The sequence below is a fragment of the Hyla sarda genome, unplaced genomic scaffold, assembly GCF_029499605.1.
Source record: "Hyla sarda isolate aHylSar1 unplaced genomic scaffold, aHylSar1.hap1 scaffold_805, whole genome shotgun sequence".
NCBI classification, from domain to species: domain Eukaryota; kingdom Metazoa; phylum Chordata; class Amphibia; order Anura; family Hylidae; genus Hyla; species Hyla sarda.
In genome coordinates, this window is record NW_026610831.1 from 39,720 (window position 1) to 57,040 (window position 17,321).

The 17,321-nt window shown below is 49.1% G+C and overlaps 1 protein-coding gene across 1 annotated transcript in view; it reads right to left on the minus strand.

The window, feature by feature from the left end:
• Positions 1-17,321, minus strand: part of LOC130346964 (uncharacterized) — a 100,684-nt gene that overhangs the window by 23,528 nt on the left and 59,835 nt on the right. The window contains exons 4-5 of the mRNA XM_056554596.1: positions 15,626-15,748; positions 8,889-8,972 (exon numbers count right to left, since the gene is read on the minus strand). Coding sequence (XP_056410571.1) covers positions 8,889-8,972; positions 15,626-15,748 — 207 coding nt within the window. The remainder of the gene's footprint in view (positions 1-8,888; positions 8,973-15,625; positions 15,749-17,321) is intronic.

Consider the following 17,321-nt stretch of genomic DNA (forward strand, 5'->3'; position numbering starts at 1 on the left):
TCCCAGACAGAAGGCTGACTACGAAAGCCACCTTAGACCTTTCAGTAGGAAACTGGTCCGACATCATCTCCAAGTGCAGGGAACATTGTGAAAGAAAGCCACGGCAAAACTTAGAGTCCTCATCAAATTTATCCGGCAAGGATAATCGTAGGCCGGAAGCGGCCACTCGCTGCGAAGGAGGTGCAGGAGCTGGCGAAGGAGATTGTTGCTGGAGTTGTGGTAATAGCTGCTGTAGCATCACGGTCAGTTGAGACAGCTGGTGGCCTTGTTGCGCTATCTGTTGCGACTGCTGGGCGACCACCGTGGTGAGGTCGGCGACAACTGGCAGTGGGACTTCAGCGGGATCCATGGCCCGATCTACTGTCACGATTCGGCTGGCTGGAGGTGGATCCTCTGTGCCAGAGAGGGATTGGCGTGGACCGTGTTGGTGGACCGGTTCTAAGTTGCTACTGGTATTCACCAGAGCCCGCCGCAAAGCGGGATGGTCTTGCAGCGGCGGTAGCAACCAGGTCGTATCCACCAGCAACGGCTCAACCTCTCTGACTGCTGAAGATAGGCGCGGTACAAGGGAGTAGACAAGAGCAAGGTCGGACGTAGCAGAAGGTCAGGGCAGGCAGCAAGGATCGTAGTCAGGGGCAACAGCAGGAGGTCTGGAACACAGGCTAGGAACATACAAGGAAACGCTTTCACTGGCACAATGGCAACAAGATCCGGCAAGGGAGTGCAGGGGAAGTGATGTATAAATAGGGAGTGCACAGGTGAAGACACTAATTAAGCCTGCTGCACCAATCAGTGGCGCAGTGGCCCTTTAAATTGCAGAGACCCGGCGCGCGCGCGCCCTAAGGAGCGGGGCCGCGCGCGCCGGGACAAGACCGACGGGGAGCGAGTCAGGTACGGGAGCCGGGATGCGCATCGCGAGCGGGCGCCTCCCGCATCGCGAATCGCATCCCGGCTGAGAGAGACATTGCAGCGCACCCGGTCAGCAGGTCTGACCGGGGCGCTGCAAATGCGAGGAAGTTGCGAGTGCTCCGGGGAGGAGCGGGGACCCGGAGCGCTCGGCGTAACAACCACATATAATATAAGATATAGATATTACCACATATAATATAAGATATAGATATCACCACATATAAGATAAGATATAGATATTACCACATATAAGATAAGATATAGATATCACCACATATAAGATAAAATATAGATATCACCACATATGATATAAGATATAGATATCACCACATATAATATAAGATATAGATATCACCACATATGATATAAGATATAGATATCACCACATATAATATAAGATATAGATATCACCACATATAAGATAAGATATAGATATCACCACATATAATATAAGATATAGATATCACCACATATAAGATATAGATATTACCACATATGATATAAGATATAGATATCACCACATATAAGATATAGATATTACCACATATGATATAAGATATAGATATCACCACATATAAGATAAGATATAGATATCACCACATATAATATAAGATATAGATATCACCACATATGATATAAGATATAGATATCACCACATATGATATAAGATATAGATATCACCACATATAATATAAGATATAGATATCACCACATATAATATAAGATATAGATATCACCACATATAATATAAGATATAGATATCACCACATATAATATAAGATATAGATATCACCACATATAATATAAGATATAGATATCACCACATATAATATAAGATATAGATATCACCCCATATAAGATATAGATATTACCACATATAATATAAGATATAGATATCACCACATATAAGATATAGATATTACCACATATGATATAAGATATAGATATCACCACATATAAGATAAGATATAGATATCACCACATATAATATAATATATAGATATCACCACATATGATATAAGATATAGATATCACCACATATAATATAAGATATAGATATCACCACATATAATATAAGATATAGATATCACCACGTATAAGATAAGATATAGATATCACCACATATAATATAAGATAAAAATATCACCCCATATAAGATATAGATATCACCACATATAATATAAGATATAGATATCACCACATATAAGATAAGATATAGATATCACCACATATAATATAAGATATAGATATCACCACATATAATATAAGATATAGATATCACCACATATAATATAAGATATAGATATCACCACATATAAGATAAGATATAGATATCACCACATATAAGATAAGATATAGATATCACCACATATAAGATAAGATATAGATATCCCCACATATAATATAAGATATAGATATCACCACATATAATATAAGATATAGATATCACCACATATAATATAAGATATAGATATCACCACATATAAGATAAGATATAGATATCACCACATATAAGATAAGATATAGATATTACCACATATAAGATAAGATATAGATATCACCACATATAAGATAAGATATAGATATCCCCACATATAATATAAGATATAGATATCACCACATATAATATAAGATATAGATATCACCACATATAATATAAGATATAGATATCACCACATATAAGATAAGATATAGATATCACCACATATAAGATAAGATATAGATATCACCACATATAATATAAGATATAGATATCACCACATATAAGATATAGATATCACCACATATAAGATAAGATATAGATATCACCACATATAAGATATAGATATCACCACATGTAAAAAGCCTAATTGGCTGCATTTGTGGGAGTGGCGTGGGGTATATAAACTCCCCTCTCCCACAGGTAGGGGCGTATGACTCGTGGGCGGTATCTCTCTTGCAGGATACCGTGTTAGGGCGTACGTCTCGGAGGTGTCAGTCGTTTGCAGTTGGTTGCAGTTATTTTCGTGTTTCAGGTCGGTGAGTATCACTCCTGCCGCAGCCCCAGGCCCCTGTCCCGGTTACCCGCCTGTCACCTGCTTGCTGCCGCTCTGGAGGAACGCTGCTCCTGCGGGTCGCGCGGCCCTTCCTCTCCTGCCGGCCGTCAACACTTGCCCGGCTGGCCGGGGGGGGGGGGGGGGGGGGGGAGCGGGTTGTCGGGCCCTGCACTGCGGCGTTCTCCCCGGTGTTGCGCTTCCGGATGTGGGTGGGGGACCTCCCCGGTTCAGCCGCCGCCGCTCGGCGGTCCGGCCGCTCCGTCCGGGCCTGGTGCCCCGCTTCCACGCCATCTCCTGCCACGTGCGCTGGCTGGGCGGGGCTTCTGGCCCGGGGGGGGGGGGGGGAGGAGTAGTGACGGCGTCGTCCAGCGCCGCGGCGCTGCCGTGGCTCAGCCGGAGGATGCTGCCGCTGATGGCCTCCCCACAAACTGTCCCGGCCAAAGGGGAGGGGTTTCCCGGGACCCGTCACACAGTCCCGCTCCCCTTCGCCGCTCGGCTGGGGGTGGGGGTCGATTCGGTTTCGTTTAGAGCCACGCACGGAGGCCACAGCTACCCTCCAGGGCACGCAGGCCCTGCTTATCACGCCGGATTTCTCTCTGGCGACAACGACTCTTTCCCACCACTGCTCCAACTCCCCCCCCCCCCCCCCTGTTTCACATGCTAAGGTGGGCACATGGCAGGAGTCGCAAGGCCCAGCCGGTCCTGGTTGCCAGAGGGAGGGGGAGGGGGTGTCAAGGGAGCAGGGTTAGGAGCTGCTTATCACCACTACGGCACGGAACTTGTTTGCTTGATGTCACTGTATACACATATGTAGCTTGACGGCCGGTGGCTCATCAACGTTGGCAGCTACGGTCAGTCAGGTTGCTTCCTGCCTCATCACGTTTTGCTTGCTCCACAGGGTACCAGGTGGTCGTATTCCCGAAACATCTCATACAGCTTTCAGTTGAGGTACTTACAGAATCAATATCAGAGAGGGGAACCGTATGTTCTCCCTCCGTCTATCACTCCATACTCATCCCGTACATTTACGCAGTCATGAGCACTCCCGCCACCGGTTAGGACGCTCCTACTGACACGTCTTCAGAGCCACGTGCGTCACCACACTCACATCAATCGGCCCCAGCCTGACTCAATTTCAGTTGGGGCTTGACGACATGGTTATTTCTGACTCTTCTTCAGAACAACTCGACACCACTCATAGGCAGAGGATCGCCTGCGTCTGACTCTTCTTCAGTGGGGTCCTCTGCGTATGCTGTTCTGACTCTTCTTCAGCGCAACAGCATACACTCAGCCTCAGTTTCAGTATCACACCTTCCTCCATCACACCTTTCGGTCGGTCACATTCATGTGTAATTAATCTTTCCCTAAATATCCACAGCTGGAAGCCATTGCCGTGCGGTCAGTACTCCCGGTGTTTGAAGCTTTTCAGGAAATTCAGCAGGTCAGTTCCCTCCTGTAGCCAGGAGAACTGGAAAAAAAAATAAAAAAATTTATATAAAAAAAATTTTTTTTAAAAAATGTACAGGCTTGCCAGCAGCATGTCTCAGCCAGTGGATATCGAGGAGGCACTCTCGGTTCCTGAGACTCCCGCCAGGGCCTCGGACCGAGGCAGCTTGCCCTCGTACAGGTCCTGGACCATCCCCAGGCTAATGGAAGAGTTGAGAAGGAGGGGTGTCCACTTTCCGGCCTCAGCTAGGAAGGGCGAGTGATTCAACTTGCTGAATGCTGACCAAGCCACCCGGGGTAGCCAGGCTGCGGCCCAGGACCAAGTCTCAAGCGCCTCCTTGTCTCAGCTTCACACTATGATGACTGAGGTGCTTACGACGGTGTCAGGCTTCAAGGCTAGGCTAGACCTAATGGAACTCTCCAGGAGCGACGAAGCAGTCCCGACCGCAGCGTCGCCCACGGCTTCTACCTCTCAGGCCACGCCTTCAGGTATGCCACATCCTCCACCGATCATCACGCCCGCACATTTCATCCCGGCAGCCATAAAAAAGGACATCCTTGAGGGAAAAGAGGTCAACCTCGCCTCTCTGCTAATTGCCACCACGGACGTACATGATACCAAAACCGTTGCCTGCGGGGAGCTGGCGGTCACGTTCAAAAGCAAGGACGCTAGGCTCAGCAGGAAGTTGAGTGTCACTGAGTTTGTGCTGGCATTTGGACTATTCAGGGACGTACTCTGTTCAGTCAGCCCTGGCCGCAGGGAGGAGTTGGACCTGTATTTACACAGGGTAGTGCAGATGGCGTACAAATACGGGGGTACCACGTTCTACGAGTACCACAAGTCTTTTTCAACAAAAGTAGCAGCCGCATACGCTCAGTTCGGCTACGTCACCAACTGGGGGTCTATAGACACAGAGCTATACTGCGAACATTTCTGAAAGCCCCCTCCTGCACCGCATGCAGGGTGACCACGCATTCTTCCAGCTGGTGCCCGCAGGTCAGCAACCCAGGGGAACCCAGCACCAGTAGGAGCCTGAACACCTTCACCCCTCCAGCTCCAAGGAACGTGGCCGCCTTAGATAGGCTCGGTAGACCAGTGAGGTACCTGGGCAAGACCCAGATCTGCAATAACTTCAATCTTTCCTCCTGCGTGTACAGCAATTGCAGACTACTACATGTGTGTTTAATTTGTTTCAGGGCTCACCCCAGCTCTATCTGCTCCCAGAAGGGCCCTCAGGCATGACTAGGCGTGGTACAGGTCCAGGTCCTCGCCCAGGTCCTAGCTGGTCATCCTGAGCCCGACTGGGTGAGATGGCTGGTGGCGGGTTTTTGCGATGGGTTCCACACAGGTTTGGTCGCTTTGCCGCAAAGCACGCATGAATGTGGTAACCTGTCATCAGCCCTTTCCGAGCTAGAGATCGTGTCCGGGCTAATCCAGCAGGAACTGGCAAAAGGTTTCATGATAGGTCCCTTTGATGTGCCCCTTTTTTCATGCTGGAGAGTCAGCCCTCTGGGGCTTGCCACAGGCAAATATTCCAATAAAAGAAGATTAATTTATGACCTCTCGGCGCCTTATTCCTCCATCATTCCCAGCATCAATGCTTTAATCCCCTCCGACGAGTTCTCCATGAAATATGCTACTATTGACCGAGCCATACAGATCATCCTACAGTTAGGGAGGAACACTTGGTTGTCCAAAGCGGACATAACGGACGCTTTTAAACTACTCCCGATCAGACAAGACCTCTGGCAATGGCACGGTGTCAGGTGGCTGGACAAGTATTATTTCGCAGTTAAGCTCACGTTCGGGGCAAAGAGCAGCCCCTGGCTCTTTGACCAACTAGCCACAGCACTGCATTGGGCACTCCAGAACGTGGCCGACTGCCAGCACGTCATACACTACCTGGATGACTTCTTACTACTCGAACATCCCAGTCTCGCTCCTCTCAACCTCACTTCACTACTGTCTCTGTTCAAGGAAATCGGGGTCCCAGTGGCACCACACAAGACGGAGGGCCCCGTCAGGCAGCTGGTGTTCTTGGGCGTCATCCTAGACACTGTAAGCATGCAGGCTAGTCTTCCCCAGGAGAAACTAGTCAGAACCCGGGAGATGATACACAACCTATCCAGGAGTCGCACAGTAACCAGGGTTGAACTCCAGAGCCTCCTGGGCATGATGGCTTTCGCTATGAGGATCATCCCGCAGGGGAGAGCCTTCATATCCAGACTTTTGGACCTTCTCCCCTCAGTATCGGGTCAGAGGCAGGTCATTCACATCACCAATGAGGCGATGGCTGACCTACTCATGTGGGATCACTTCTTGGAGAGCTGGAACGGTGTCTCTTTCTTCGTTCCCCCTTTATCAGACGGGTCCCCGACAATAGTGTCCGATGCCTCATCGGTTGGCTTCGCAGCCATTTTCGGGAACAAGTGGTTAGCCGGCCCCTGGCCAGCTGAGATCCTCAACATTCCTGACTTCACAGTAACTTCAGCCCTGTTTGAAACATTCCCCATCGTAGCCGCCGCTGCTGTCTGGAAAATTCCTGGGCTAACTCCACAGTTCGATTTCTGTGCGATAATTCCGCTACAGTCGACATTCTCAACAGAGGACGCTCTAGGTCCCCCCACATAATGCGCTTTGTCAGGAGGTTCATTCTATTGTCTCTCCAGCACAATTTTCATTTTTTGATCGAGCACATAGAAGGTAGGAAGAACTTGGCGGCTGATGCACTCTCTCGGGCTAAATTCAGTGTGTTTTTTCAGGTACAACCAGACGCAGACCGGATCGGAGTCCCGGTGCCTCCGTTCCAACAACTGCTGACGGACTAGCCAGATACGTCTCCATTGCCAACACTCTAATCAAGAAGTCTTTAGCTCCCAGCACGATCCGGGCTTATGATACCGCTTTGGCGGTTTTCTCCTCCTTCATGCAGGGCTTAGGGCTTTCCCCCACAATCACTTTACACTCTGCCCTAGCTTTTGTTGGTTTTTGCCATTCTTCTTTACACTTATCCCAGAACACCATCAAACTTCACTTAACAGGTCTTCAACACCACAGGTCGCTCTCGCACCCTCACGCCTCTTCTCTACTCTCTGCTCATCCGATCAAAGCAGCACTCAAGGGTATTTCAGTCTTGTCGCACCCCAAATCTCTTTCTCGCGCACCGGTCACGGGGGATCTTTTCCAGGCTATGTCTTCCTTACTGGACACGCACCCTTTTGGTTTTCACCTCAGCACGGTCATCAAAGCTGCCATACACCTTGCTTTCTACGGCTTCCTTAGACCGGGGGAGTTCACGCGCACTGGCTGCAGAGCACCCGGGCCAACCCTGAGCCAGCTATCATCCAACAGGCTAGGTTTCACTTTCACCCTTCCATCCACTAAAACCTGCAGATGGGGAGCATCCATCAGATATTTCCCCACCTCACATCAGTGGTGCCCAGTCTCTTCTCTCACCGACCTCCTCTCAATGCTGTCCGGGCAAGCAGCGGACAGTCCGCTCCTCCCGGTGGCTGGGCATGCTCTGTCTTCCTCCCAGTTTATCAGATACGTCCGCTCCCTAGTCACCATGCTAGGTCATGATCCTGCTGTCATCTCAGGACACTCATTCAGGATCGGGGCGGCCTCCGCAGCCTCCAAGCATGATGTCCCAGCTCACATTATTAAGAAGCTAGGCCGCTGGAACTCCAGCTGTTTTGACCGGTACATTCCGGATCCCTCTACCGAAATGGCTAATGTGTTTAAAGTTTTGGCGTTGTGATACAAATAAAATAGAGTTACACCCTACTCTTGACTCTTTGCCCTCTATAGGCGTGCCCTCGGTCGCGGTTATTGGGCACACCTCATCCGCTGTTTGTATTTTATAATTCTGTACTAGGTCTACCGGGGTTCCAAGGCTCAGGACGGTAAGTACTCTTGTTCTCCTTTTTTCGTATACTTGCTCGTACGGCCTTTCGAGCCATGACCACAAGTAAAAAGCCTAATTGGCTGCATTTGTGGGAGTGGCGTGGGGTATATAAACTCCCCTCTCCCACAGGTAGGGGCGTATGACTCGTGGGCGTCACCCACCCAACCCTCCCCTTTTCTATCATAATCCATACTTAGGGCATGCCCTCTATAGGCGTGCCCTCGGTCGCGGTTATTGGGCACACCTCATCCGCTGTTTGTATTTTATAATTCTGTACTAGGTCTACCGGGGTTCCAAGGCTTAGGACGGTAAGTACTCTTGTTCTCCTTTTTTCGTATACTTGCTCGTACGGCCTTTCGAGCCATGACCACAAATAAGATAAGATATAGATATCACCACATATAATATAAGATATAGATATCACCACATATAATATAAGATATAGATATCACCACATATAAGATAAGATATAGATATCACCACATATAAGATAAGTTATAGATATCACCACATGTAATATAAGATATAGATATCACCACATATAAGATATAGATAATACAAGATATAACATATAGATGACACAACTTACTGTTCGGCTGTTCTCTGTTATCATTCAGATACGCCTCTTCTGGACTTATTTGTATTTCTTTTCTGTTTCCATTACTGATAGTTCCTAGAAGGAGACAACAATGAGGAGTTATTAGTAAATGTTGCGTTTCCCTCGGTCAAATATCACACAATGTAACATATAATCTGGTGATGTCCCAGGATCATCTCTCATCCCATCAGATATCAGGGGGTGCAGGACTTATTACCCATCAGATATCAAGGGGTGCAGGACTTATTACCTATCAGATATCAGGGGGTGCAGGACTTATTACCCATCAGATATCAGGGGTGCAGGACTTATTACCCATCAGATATCAGGGGGTGCAGGACTTATTACCCATCAGATATCAGGGGGTGCAGGACATATTACCCAGCAGATATCAGGGGGTGCAGGACTTATTACCCCTCAGATATCAGGGGGTGCAGGATTTATTATCTATCAGATATCAGGGGGTGCAGGACTTATTACCCATCAGATATCAGGGGGTGCAGGACTTATTACCCATCAGATATCAGGGGGTGCAGGACTTATTACCCATCAGATATCAGGGGGTGCAGGACTTATTACCCCTCAGATATCAGGGGGTGCAGGACTTATTACCCATCAGATATCAGGGAGTGCAGGACTTATTACCCATCAGATATCAGGGGGTGCAGGACTTATTACCCCTCAGATATCAGGGGGTGCCGGACTTATTACCCATCAGATATCAGGGGGTGCAGGACTTATTACCCCTCAGATATCAGGGGGTGCAGGACTTATTACCCATCAGATATCAGGGGGTGCAGGACTTATTACCCCTCAGATATCAGGGGGTGCAGGACTTATTACCCATCAGATATCAGGGGGTGCATGACTTATTACCCATCAGATATCAGGGGGTGCAGGACTTATTACCCATCAGATATCAGGGGGTGCAGGACTTATTACCCATCAGATATCAGGGGGTGCAGGACTTATTACCCATCAGATATCAGGGGGTGCAGGACTTATTACCCCTCAGATATCAGGGGGTGCAGGACTTATTACCCAACAGATATCAGGGGGTGCAGGACTTATTACCCATCAGATATCAGGGGGTGCATGACTTATTACCCATCAGATATCAGGGGGTGCAGGACTTATTACCCCTCAGATATCAGGGGGTGCAGGACTTATTACCCCTCAGATATCAGGGGGTGCAGGACTTATTACCCATCAGATATCAGGGGGTGCAGGACTTATTACCAATCAGATATCAGGGGGTGCAGGACTTATTACCCCTCAGATATCAGGGGGTGCAGGATTTATTACCCCTCAGATATCAGGGGGTGCAGGATTTATTACCAATCAGATATCAGAGGGTGCAGGACTTATTACCCATCATATTTTAGGGGGTGCAGGACTTATTACCCATCAGATATCAGGGGGTGCAGGACTTATTACCCATCAGATATCAGGGGGTGCAGGACTTATTACCCCTCAGATATCAGGGGGTGCAGGATTTATTACCCCTCAGATATCAGGGGGTGCAGGCCTTATTACCCATCAGATATCAGGGGGTGCAGGACTTATTACCCATCAGATATCAGGGGGTGCAGGACTTATTACCCCTCAGATATCAGGGGGTGCAGGACTTATTACCCCTCAGATATCAGGGGGTGCAGGACTTATTACCCATCAGATATCAGGGGGTGCAGGACTTATTACCCCTCAGATATCAGGGGGTGCAGGACTTATTACCCCTCAGATATCAGGGGGTGCAGGATGTATTACCCCTCAGATATCAGGGGGTGCAGGACTTATTACCCATCAGATATCAGGGGGTGCAGGATTTATTATCTATCAGATATCAGGGGGTACAGGACTTATTACCCATCAGATATCAGGGGGTGCAGGACTTATTACCCATCAGATATCAGGGGGTGCAGGACTTATTACCCCTCAGATATCAGGGGGTGCAGGATTTATTACCCCTCAGATATCAGGGGGTGCAGGACTTATTATCCATCAGATATCAGGGGGTGCAGGACTTATTACCCCTCAGATATCAGGGGGTGCAGGACCTATTACCCCTCAGATATCAGGGGGTGCAGGACTTATTACCCATCAGATATCAGGGGGTGCAGGACTTATTACCCATCAGATATCAGGGGGTGCAGGACTTATTACCCATCAGATATCAGGGGGTGCAGGACTTATTACCCATCAGATATCAGGGAGTGCAGGACTTATTACCCATCAGATATCAGGGGGTGCAGGACTTATTACCCATCAGATATCAGGGGGTGCAGGACTTATTACCCATCAGATATCAGGGGGTGCAGGACTTATTACCCATCAGATATCAGGGGGTGCAGGACTTATTACCCATCAGATATCAGGGGGTGCAGGACTTATTACCCATCAGATATCAGGGGGTGCAGGACTTATTACCCATCAGATATCAGGGGGTGCAGGACTTATTACCCCTCAGATATCAGGGGGTGCAGGACTTATTACCCATCAGATATCAGGGAGTGCAGGACTTATTACCCATCAGATATCAGGGGGTGCAGGACTTATTACCCATCAGATATCAGGGGGTGCAGGACTTATTACCCATCAGATATCAGGGGGTGCAGGACTTATTACCCCTCAGATATCAGGGGGTGCAGGACTTATTACCCATCAGATATCAGGGGGTGCAGGACTTATTACCCATCAGATATCAGGGGGTGCAGGACTTATTACCCCTCAGATATCAGGGGGTGCAGGACTTATTACCCATCAGATATCAGGGGGTGCAGGACTTATTACCCATCAGATATCAGGGGGTGCAGGACTTATTACCCATCAGATATCAGGGGGTGCAGGACTTATTACCCATCAGATATCAGGGGGTGCAGGACTTATTACCCCTCAGATATCAGAGGGTGCAGGACTTATTACCCCTCAGATATCAGGGGGTGCAGGACTTATTACCCATCAGATATCAGGGGGTGCAGGACTTATTACCCATCAGATATCAGGGAGTGCAGGACTTATTACCCATCAGATATCAGGGGGTGCAGGACTTATTACCCATCAGATATCAGGGGTGCAGGACTTATTACCCATCAGATATCAGGGGGGTGCAGGACTTATTACCCATCAGATATCAGGGGGGTGCAGGACTTATTACCCATCAGATATCAGGGGGTGCAGGACTTATTACCCATCAGATATCAGGGGGGTGCAGGACGTATTACCCATCAGATATCAGGGGGTGCAGGACTTATTACCCATCAGATATCAGGGGGTGCAGGACTTATTACCCATCAGATATCAGGGGGTGCAGGACTTATTACCCATCAGATATCAGGGGGTTCAGGACTTATTACCCCTCAGATATCAGGGGGTGCAGGACTTATTACCCATCAGATATCAGGGGGTGCAGGACTTATTACCCATCAGATATCAGGGGGTGCAGGACTTATTACCCCTCAGATATCAGGGGGTGCAGGACTTATTACCCATCAGATATCAGGGGGTGCAGGACTTATTACCCATCAGATATCAGGGGGTGCAGGACTTATTACCCATCAGATATCAGGGGGTGCAGGACTTATTACCCATCAGATATCAGGGGGTGCAGGACTTATTACCCATCAGATATCAGGGGGTGCAGGACTTATTACCCCTCAGATATCAGGGGGTGCAGGACTTATTACCCATCAGATATCAGGGGGTGCAGGACTTATTACCCCTCAGATATCAGGGGGTGCAGGACTTATTACCCCTCAGATATCAGGGGGTGCAGGACTTATTACCCATCAGATATCAGGGGGTGCAGGACTTATTACCCATCAGATATCAGGGGGTGCAGGACTTATTACCCATCAGATATCAGGGGGTGCAGGACTTATTACCCATCAGATATCAGGGGGTGCATGACTTATTACCCATCAGATATCAGGGGGTTCAGGACTTATTACCCATCAGATATCAGGGGGTGCAGGACTTATTACCCCTCAGATATCAGGGGGTGCAGGACTTATTACCCATCAGATATCAGGGGGTGCAGGACTTATTACCCATCAGATATCAGGGAGTGCAGGACGTATTACCCCATCAGATATCAGGGGGTGCAGGACTTATTACCCATCAGATATCAGGGGGTGCAGGACTTATTACCCATCAGATATCAGGGGGTTCAGGACTTATTACCCCTCAGATATCAGGGGGTGCAGGACTTATTACCCATCAGATATCAGGGGGTGCAGGACTTATTACCCATCAGATATCAGGGGGTGCAGGACTTATTACCCCTCAGATATCAGGGGGTGCAGGACTTATTACTCATCAGATATCAGGGGGTGCAGGACTTATTACCCATCAGATATCAGGGGGTGCAGGACTTATTACCCCTCAGATATCAGGGGGTGCAGGACTTATTACTCATCAGATATCAGGGGGTGCAGGACTTATTACCCATCAGATATCAGGGGGTGCAGGACTTATTACCCCTCAGATATCAGGGGGTGCAGGACTTATTACCCCTCAGATATCAGGGGGTGCAGGATGTATTACCCCTCAGATATCAGGGGGTGCAGGACTTATTACCCCTCAGATATCAGGGGGTGCAGGACTTATTACCCCTCAGATATCAGGGGGTGCAGGACTTATTACCCATCAGATATCAGGGGGTGCAGGATGTATTACCCCTCAGATATCAGGGGGTGCAGGACTTATTACCCCTCAGATATCAGGGGGTGCAGATATCAGGGCATGGACATTTCCGCAGCAGATTACACGGTCAGGCATTTAGCGATTTTATCTATCGGGCTCCATCTTTCTGTCCTTACACAGTTATTACTCTGTAATGATGTCTCCCCCCAGTAATATATTAGCTTTTTTGTATTTGAGAATGTGGTAAGATGTGTCCCAAGGGGCGTCACTACTATAGGACATCGGCGATCCCCTCGCCTGCTCTGCAGGATAATGAACAGTAAACCCACGTGTCTCTTACTTCTTCAGACAAATGTTACTGAATTGGGGAAAGTACAAACAATACGTGAATTGTATCACGACCGTTGTCGTGTACAGGGCGCGGGGCGAGTGTCGCGTACAGGGCGCGGGGCGAGTGTCGCGTACAGGGTGCGGGGCGAGTGTCGCGTACAGGGCGCGGGGCGAGTGTCGCGTACAGGGCGCGGGGCGAGTGTCGCGTACAGGGCGCGGGGAGAGTGTCGCGTACAGGGCGCGGGGCGAGTGTCGCGTACAGGGCGCGGGGCGAGTGTCGCGTACAGGGCGCGGGGCGAGTGTCGCGTACAGGGCGAGGGGCGAGTGTCGCGTACAGGGCGAGGGGCGAGTGTCGCGTACAGGGCGCGGGCGAGTGTCGCGTACAGGGCGCGGGGCGAGTGTCGCGTACAGGGCGCGGGGCGAGTGTCGCGTACAGGGTGCGGGGCAGTGTCGCGTACAGGGCGCGGGGCAGTGTCGTGTACAGGGCGCGGGGCAGTGTCGTGTACAGGGCGCGGGGCGAGTGTCTTGTTACATTCAGTTATTTGGTTATTCACCATTTCTAAAGGGGTCCTCCACCCCTGGACATCTTATCTTCAATCCAAAGGACCGTGGATAAGATGTCTTATCGGGGGGTCCTGCTGCTGGGACACCCATGACCTGTGTGCAGCACCCGGCATTCGTTTAGAACAATCACAACCCCCGCCGCACGCTCCAAGCGTTCAGAACAAAATGTTCCGAACGCTGGGGCAGCGGAGTACCCCTTTCATATAGTTAATACAAGACTTGATGCGCTCCATATGTCAGACTAAGAATTTCTTTGTCCTGTCAGTATGCCGGGGGTCCCATCACAGATCTATGGGGTCTGCACCTCAGGGGTCACCTCACGGGTCTATGGGGTCCAGGCTCCGGGGGTCACATCACAGATCTATGGGGTGCGGGCCCCGGGGGACCCATCACAGATCTATGTGGTCTGCGCCTCAGGGGTCACATCACGGGTCTATGGGGTCCGGGCCCCAGGGGTCACATCACAGATCTATGGGGTCCGGGCATCTGGGGTCACATCACAGGTCTATTGGGTCCGGGTCTCAGGGGTCACATCACAGGTCTATAAGGTCCAGGCCCCAGGGGTCACATCACAGGTCTATGAAATCCAGGCCCCAGTGGTCACATCACTGGTCTATGAAGTCCAGGGCCCCGGGGGTCACATCACGGGTCTATGGGATCACATCACAGGTCTATGAGGTCCAGGCCTCAAGGAATCACATCAGGGGTCAATGGGGTCCGGCCTCAGGAGTCACAGCACAGGTCTATGGGGTCTGGACCCGGGGGTCACATCACATGTCTATGGGGTCAGGGTTTTGGGGGGGGGGGTCGCATCACAGGTCTATGAGGTCCAGGCCTCGGGGGAATCACATCAGGGCTCAATGGGGTCCAGCCTCAGGAGTCACAGCACAGGTCTATGGGGTCTGGACCTTGCAGGTCACATCACAGAGCTATTGGGTCAAGGCCTCGGCGGTCAGGTAAGAGACATTATAGGGGGTTAACCAGGAAAAGAAAAGCAGAGCGAATTTCCTCCAAAAATAGCGCCACCTCTTTCCTCAGGTTGTGTGTGGTATTGCTGCTCAGTTTCATAGAAGTGAATAGAGATGAGTTGTAATATCAGACACATCCTGAGGAGAGGGGTGGTGCTCTGTGGAGACCCCCTTTAATGTTCTGTCTGATCAGTGTATACAGTACAGGGAGTATAATATACTTACTTTTCTTTTTCCGTTTCTGTAGCACTACAAAGGTACTGATACCGATGATGAAGAGTATGATGAGGATGATGATGATCACGGTGATAATAAGTGTGGATGAACCAGCTGACAATGACCCGGGATCTGTGGATAAAGCAGACGGTGATCAGGGATAACACGACATTCTCTGCTATTATAGGACACAGTTCACTCCTCATCATAAACATTGTATATATTCTCCTATATATTATATATGTATATACAGTGATCTCCAGACATATCATGTTAAGGCCATTACCGGGCGCCGCTGATTGTCCGAGCTGCCAAGAAGGGACTTGTTATGTCTCTGCCGCCATCAATGCAGCCAGCGAGGAAGACACAGTGAGAAGTAGTTACACCCTGTGTCTCTGTGCTGCTTAGTAAGGTCAACACCGCCACATCTCTATAGAGAAACATGGCCTGGTCAGATGGATCCACATCTCTATAGAGAAACATGTCCTGGTCAGATGGATCCAGATCTCTATAGAGAAACATGGCCTGGTCAGATGGATCCAGATCTCTATAGAGAAACATGGCCTGGTCAGATGGATCCACATCTCTATAGAGAAACATGACCTGGTTAGATGGATCCAGATCTCTATAGAGAAACATGGCCTGGTCAGATGGATCCAGATCTCTATAGAGAAACATGGCCTGGTCAGATGGATCCAGATCTCTATAGAGAAACATGTCCTGGTCAGATTGATCCAGATCTCTATAGAGAAACATAGCCTGGTCAGAGGGATCCAGATCTCTGTAGAGAAACATGTCCTGGTCAGATGGATCCAGATCTATATAGAGAAACATGGCCTGGTCAGATGGATTCAGATCTCTATAGAGAAACATGACCTGGTCAGATGGATCCAGATCTCTATAGAGAAACATGACCTGGTCAGATGGATCCAGATCTCTATAGAGAAACATGGCCTGGTCAGATGGGTCCAGATCTCTATAGAGAAACATGACCTGGTCAGATGGATCCAGATCTCTATAGAGAAACATGACCTGGTCAGATGGATCCAGATCTCTATAGAGAAACATGTCCTGGTCAGATGGATTCAGATCTCTATAGAGAAACATGACCCGGTCAGATGGATCCAGATCTCTATAGAGAAACATGTCCTGGTCAGATGGATCCACATCTCTATAGAGAAACATGGCCTGGTCAGATGGATCCACATCTCTATAGAGAAACATGGCCTGGTCATATGGATCCAGATCTCTATAGAGAAACATGGCCTGGTCATATGGATCCAGATCTCTATAGAGAAACATGGCCCGGTCAGATGGATCCAGATCTCTATAGAGAAACATGGCCTGGTCAGATGGATCCAGATCTCTATAGAGAAACATGGCCTGGTCAGATGGGTCCGGATCTCTATGGAGAAACATGTCCTGGTCACATGGATCCAGATCTCTATAGAGAAACATGGCCTGGTCAGATGGATCCAGATCTCTATAGAGAAACATGGCCTGGTCATATGGATCCAGATCTCTATAGAGAAACATGGCCCGGTCAGATGGATCCAGATCTCTATAGAGAAACATGACCTGGTCACATGGATCCAGATCTCTATAGAGAAACATGACCTGGTCAGATGGATCCAGATCTCTATAGAGAAACATGGCCCGGTCATATGGATCCAGATCTCTATAGAGAAACATGGCCCGGTCAGAT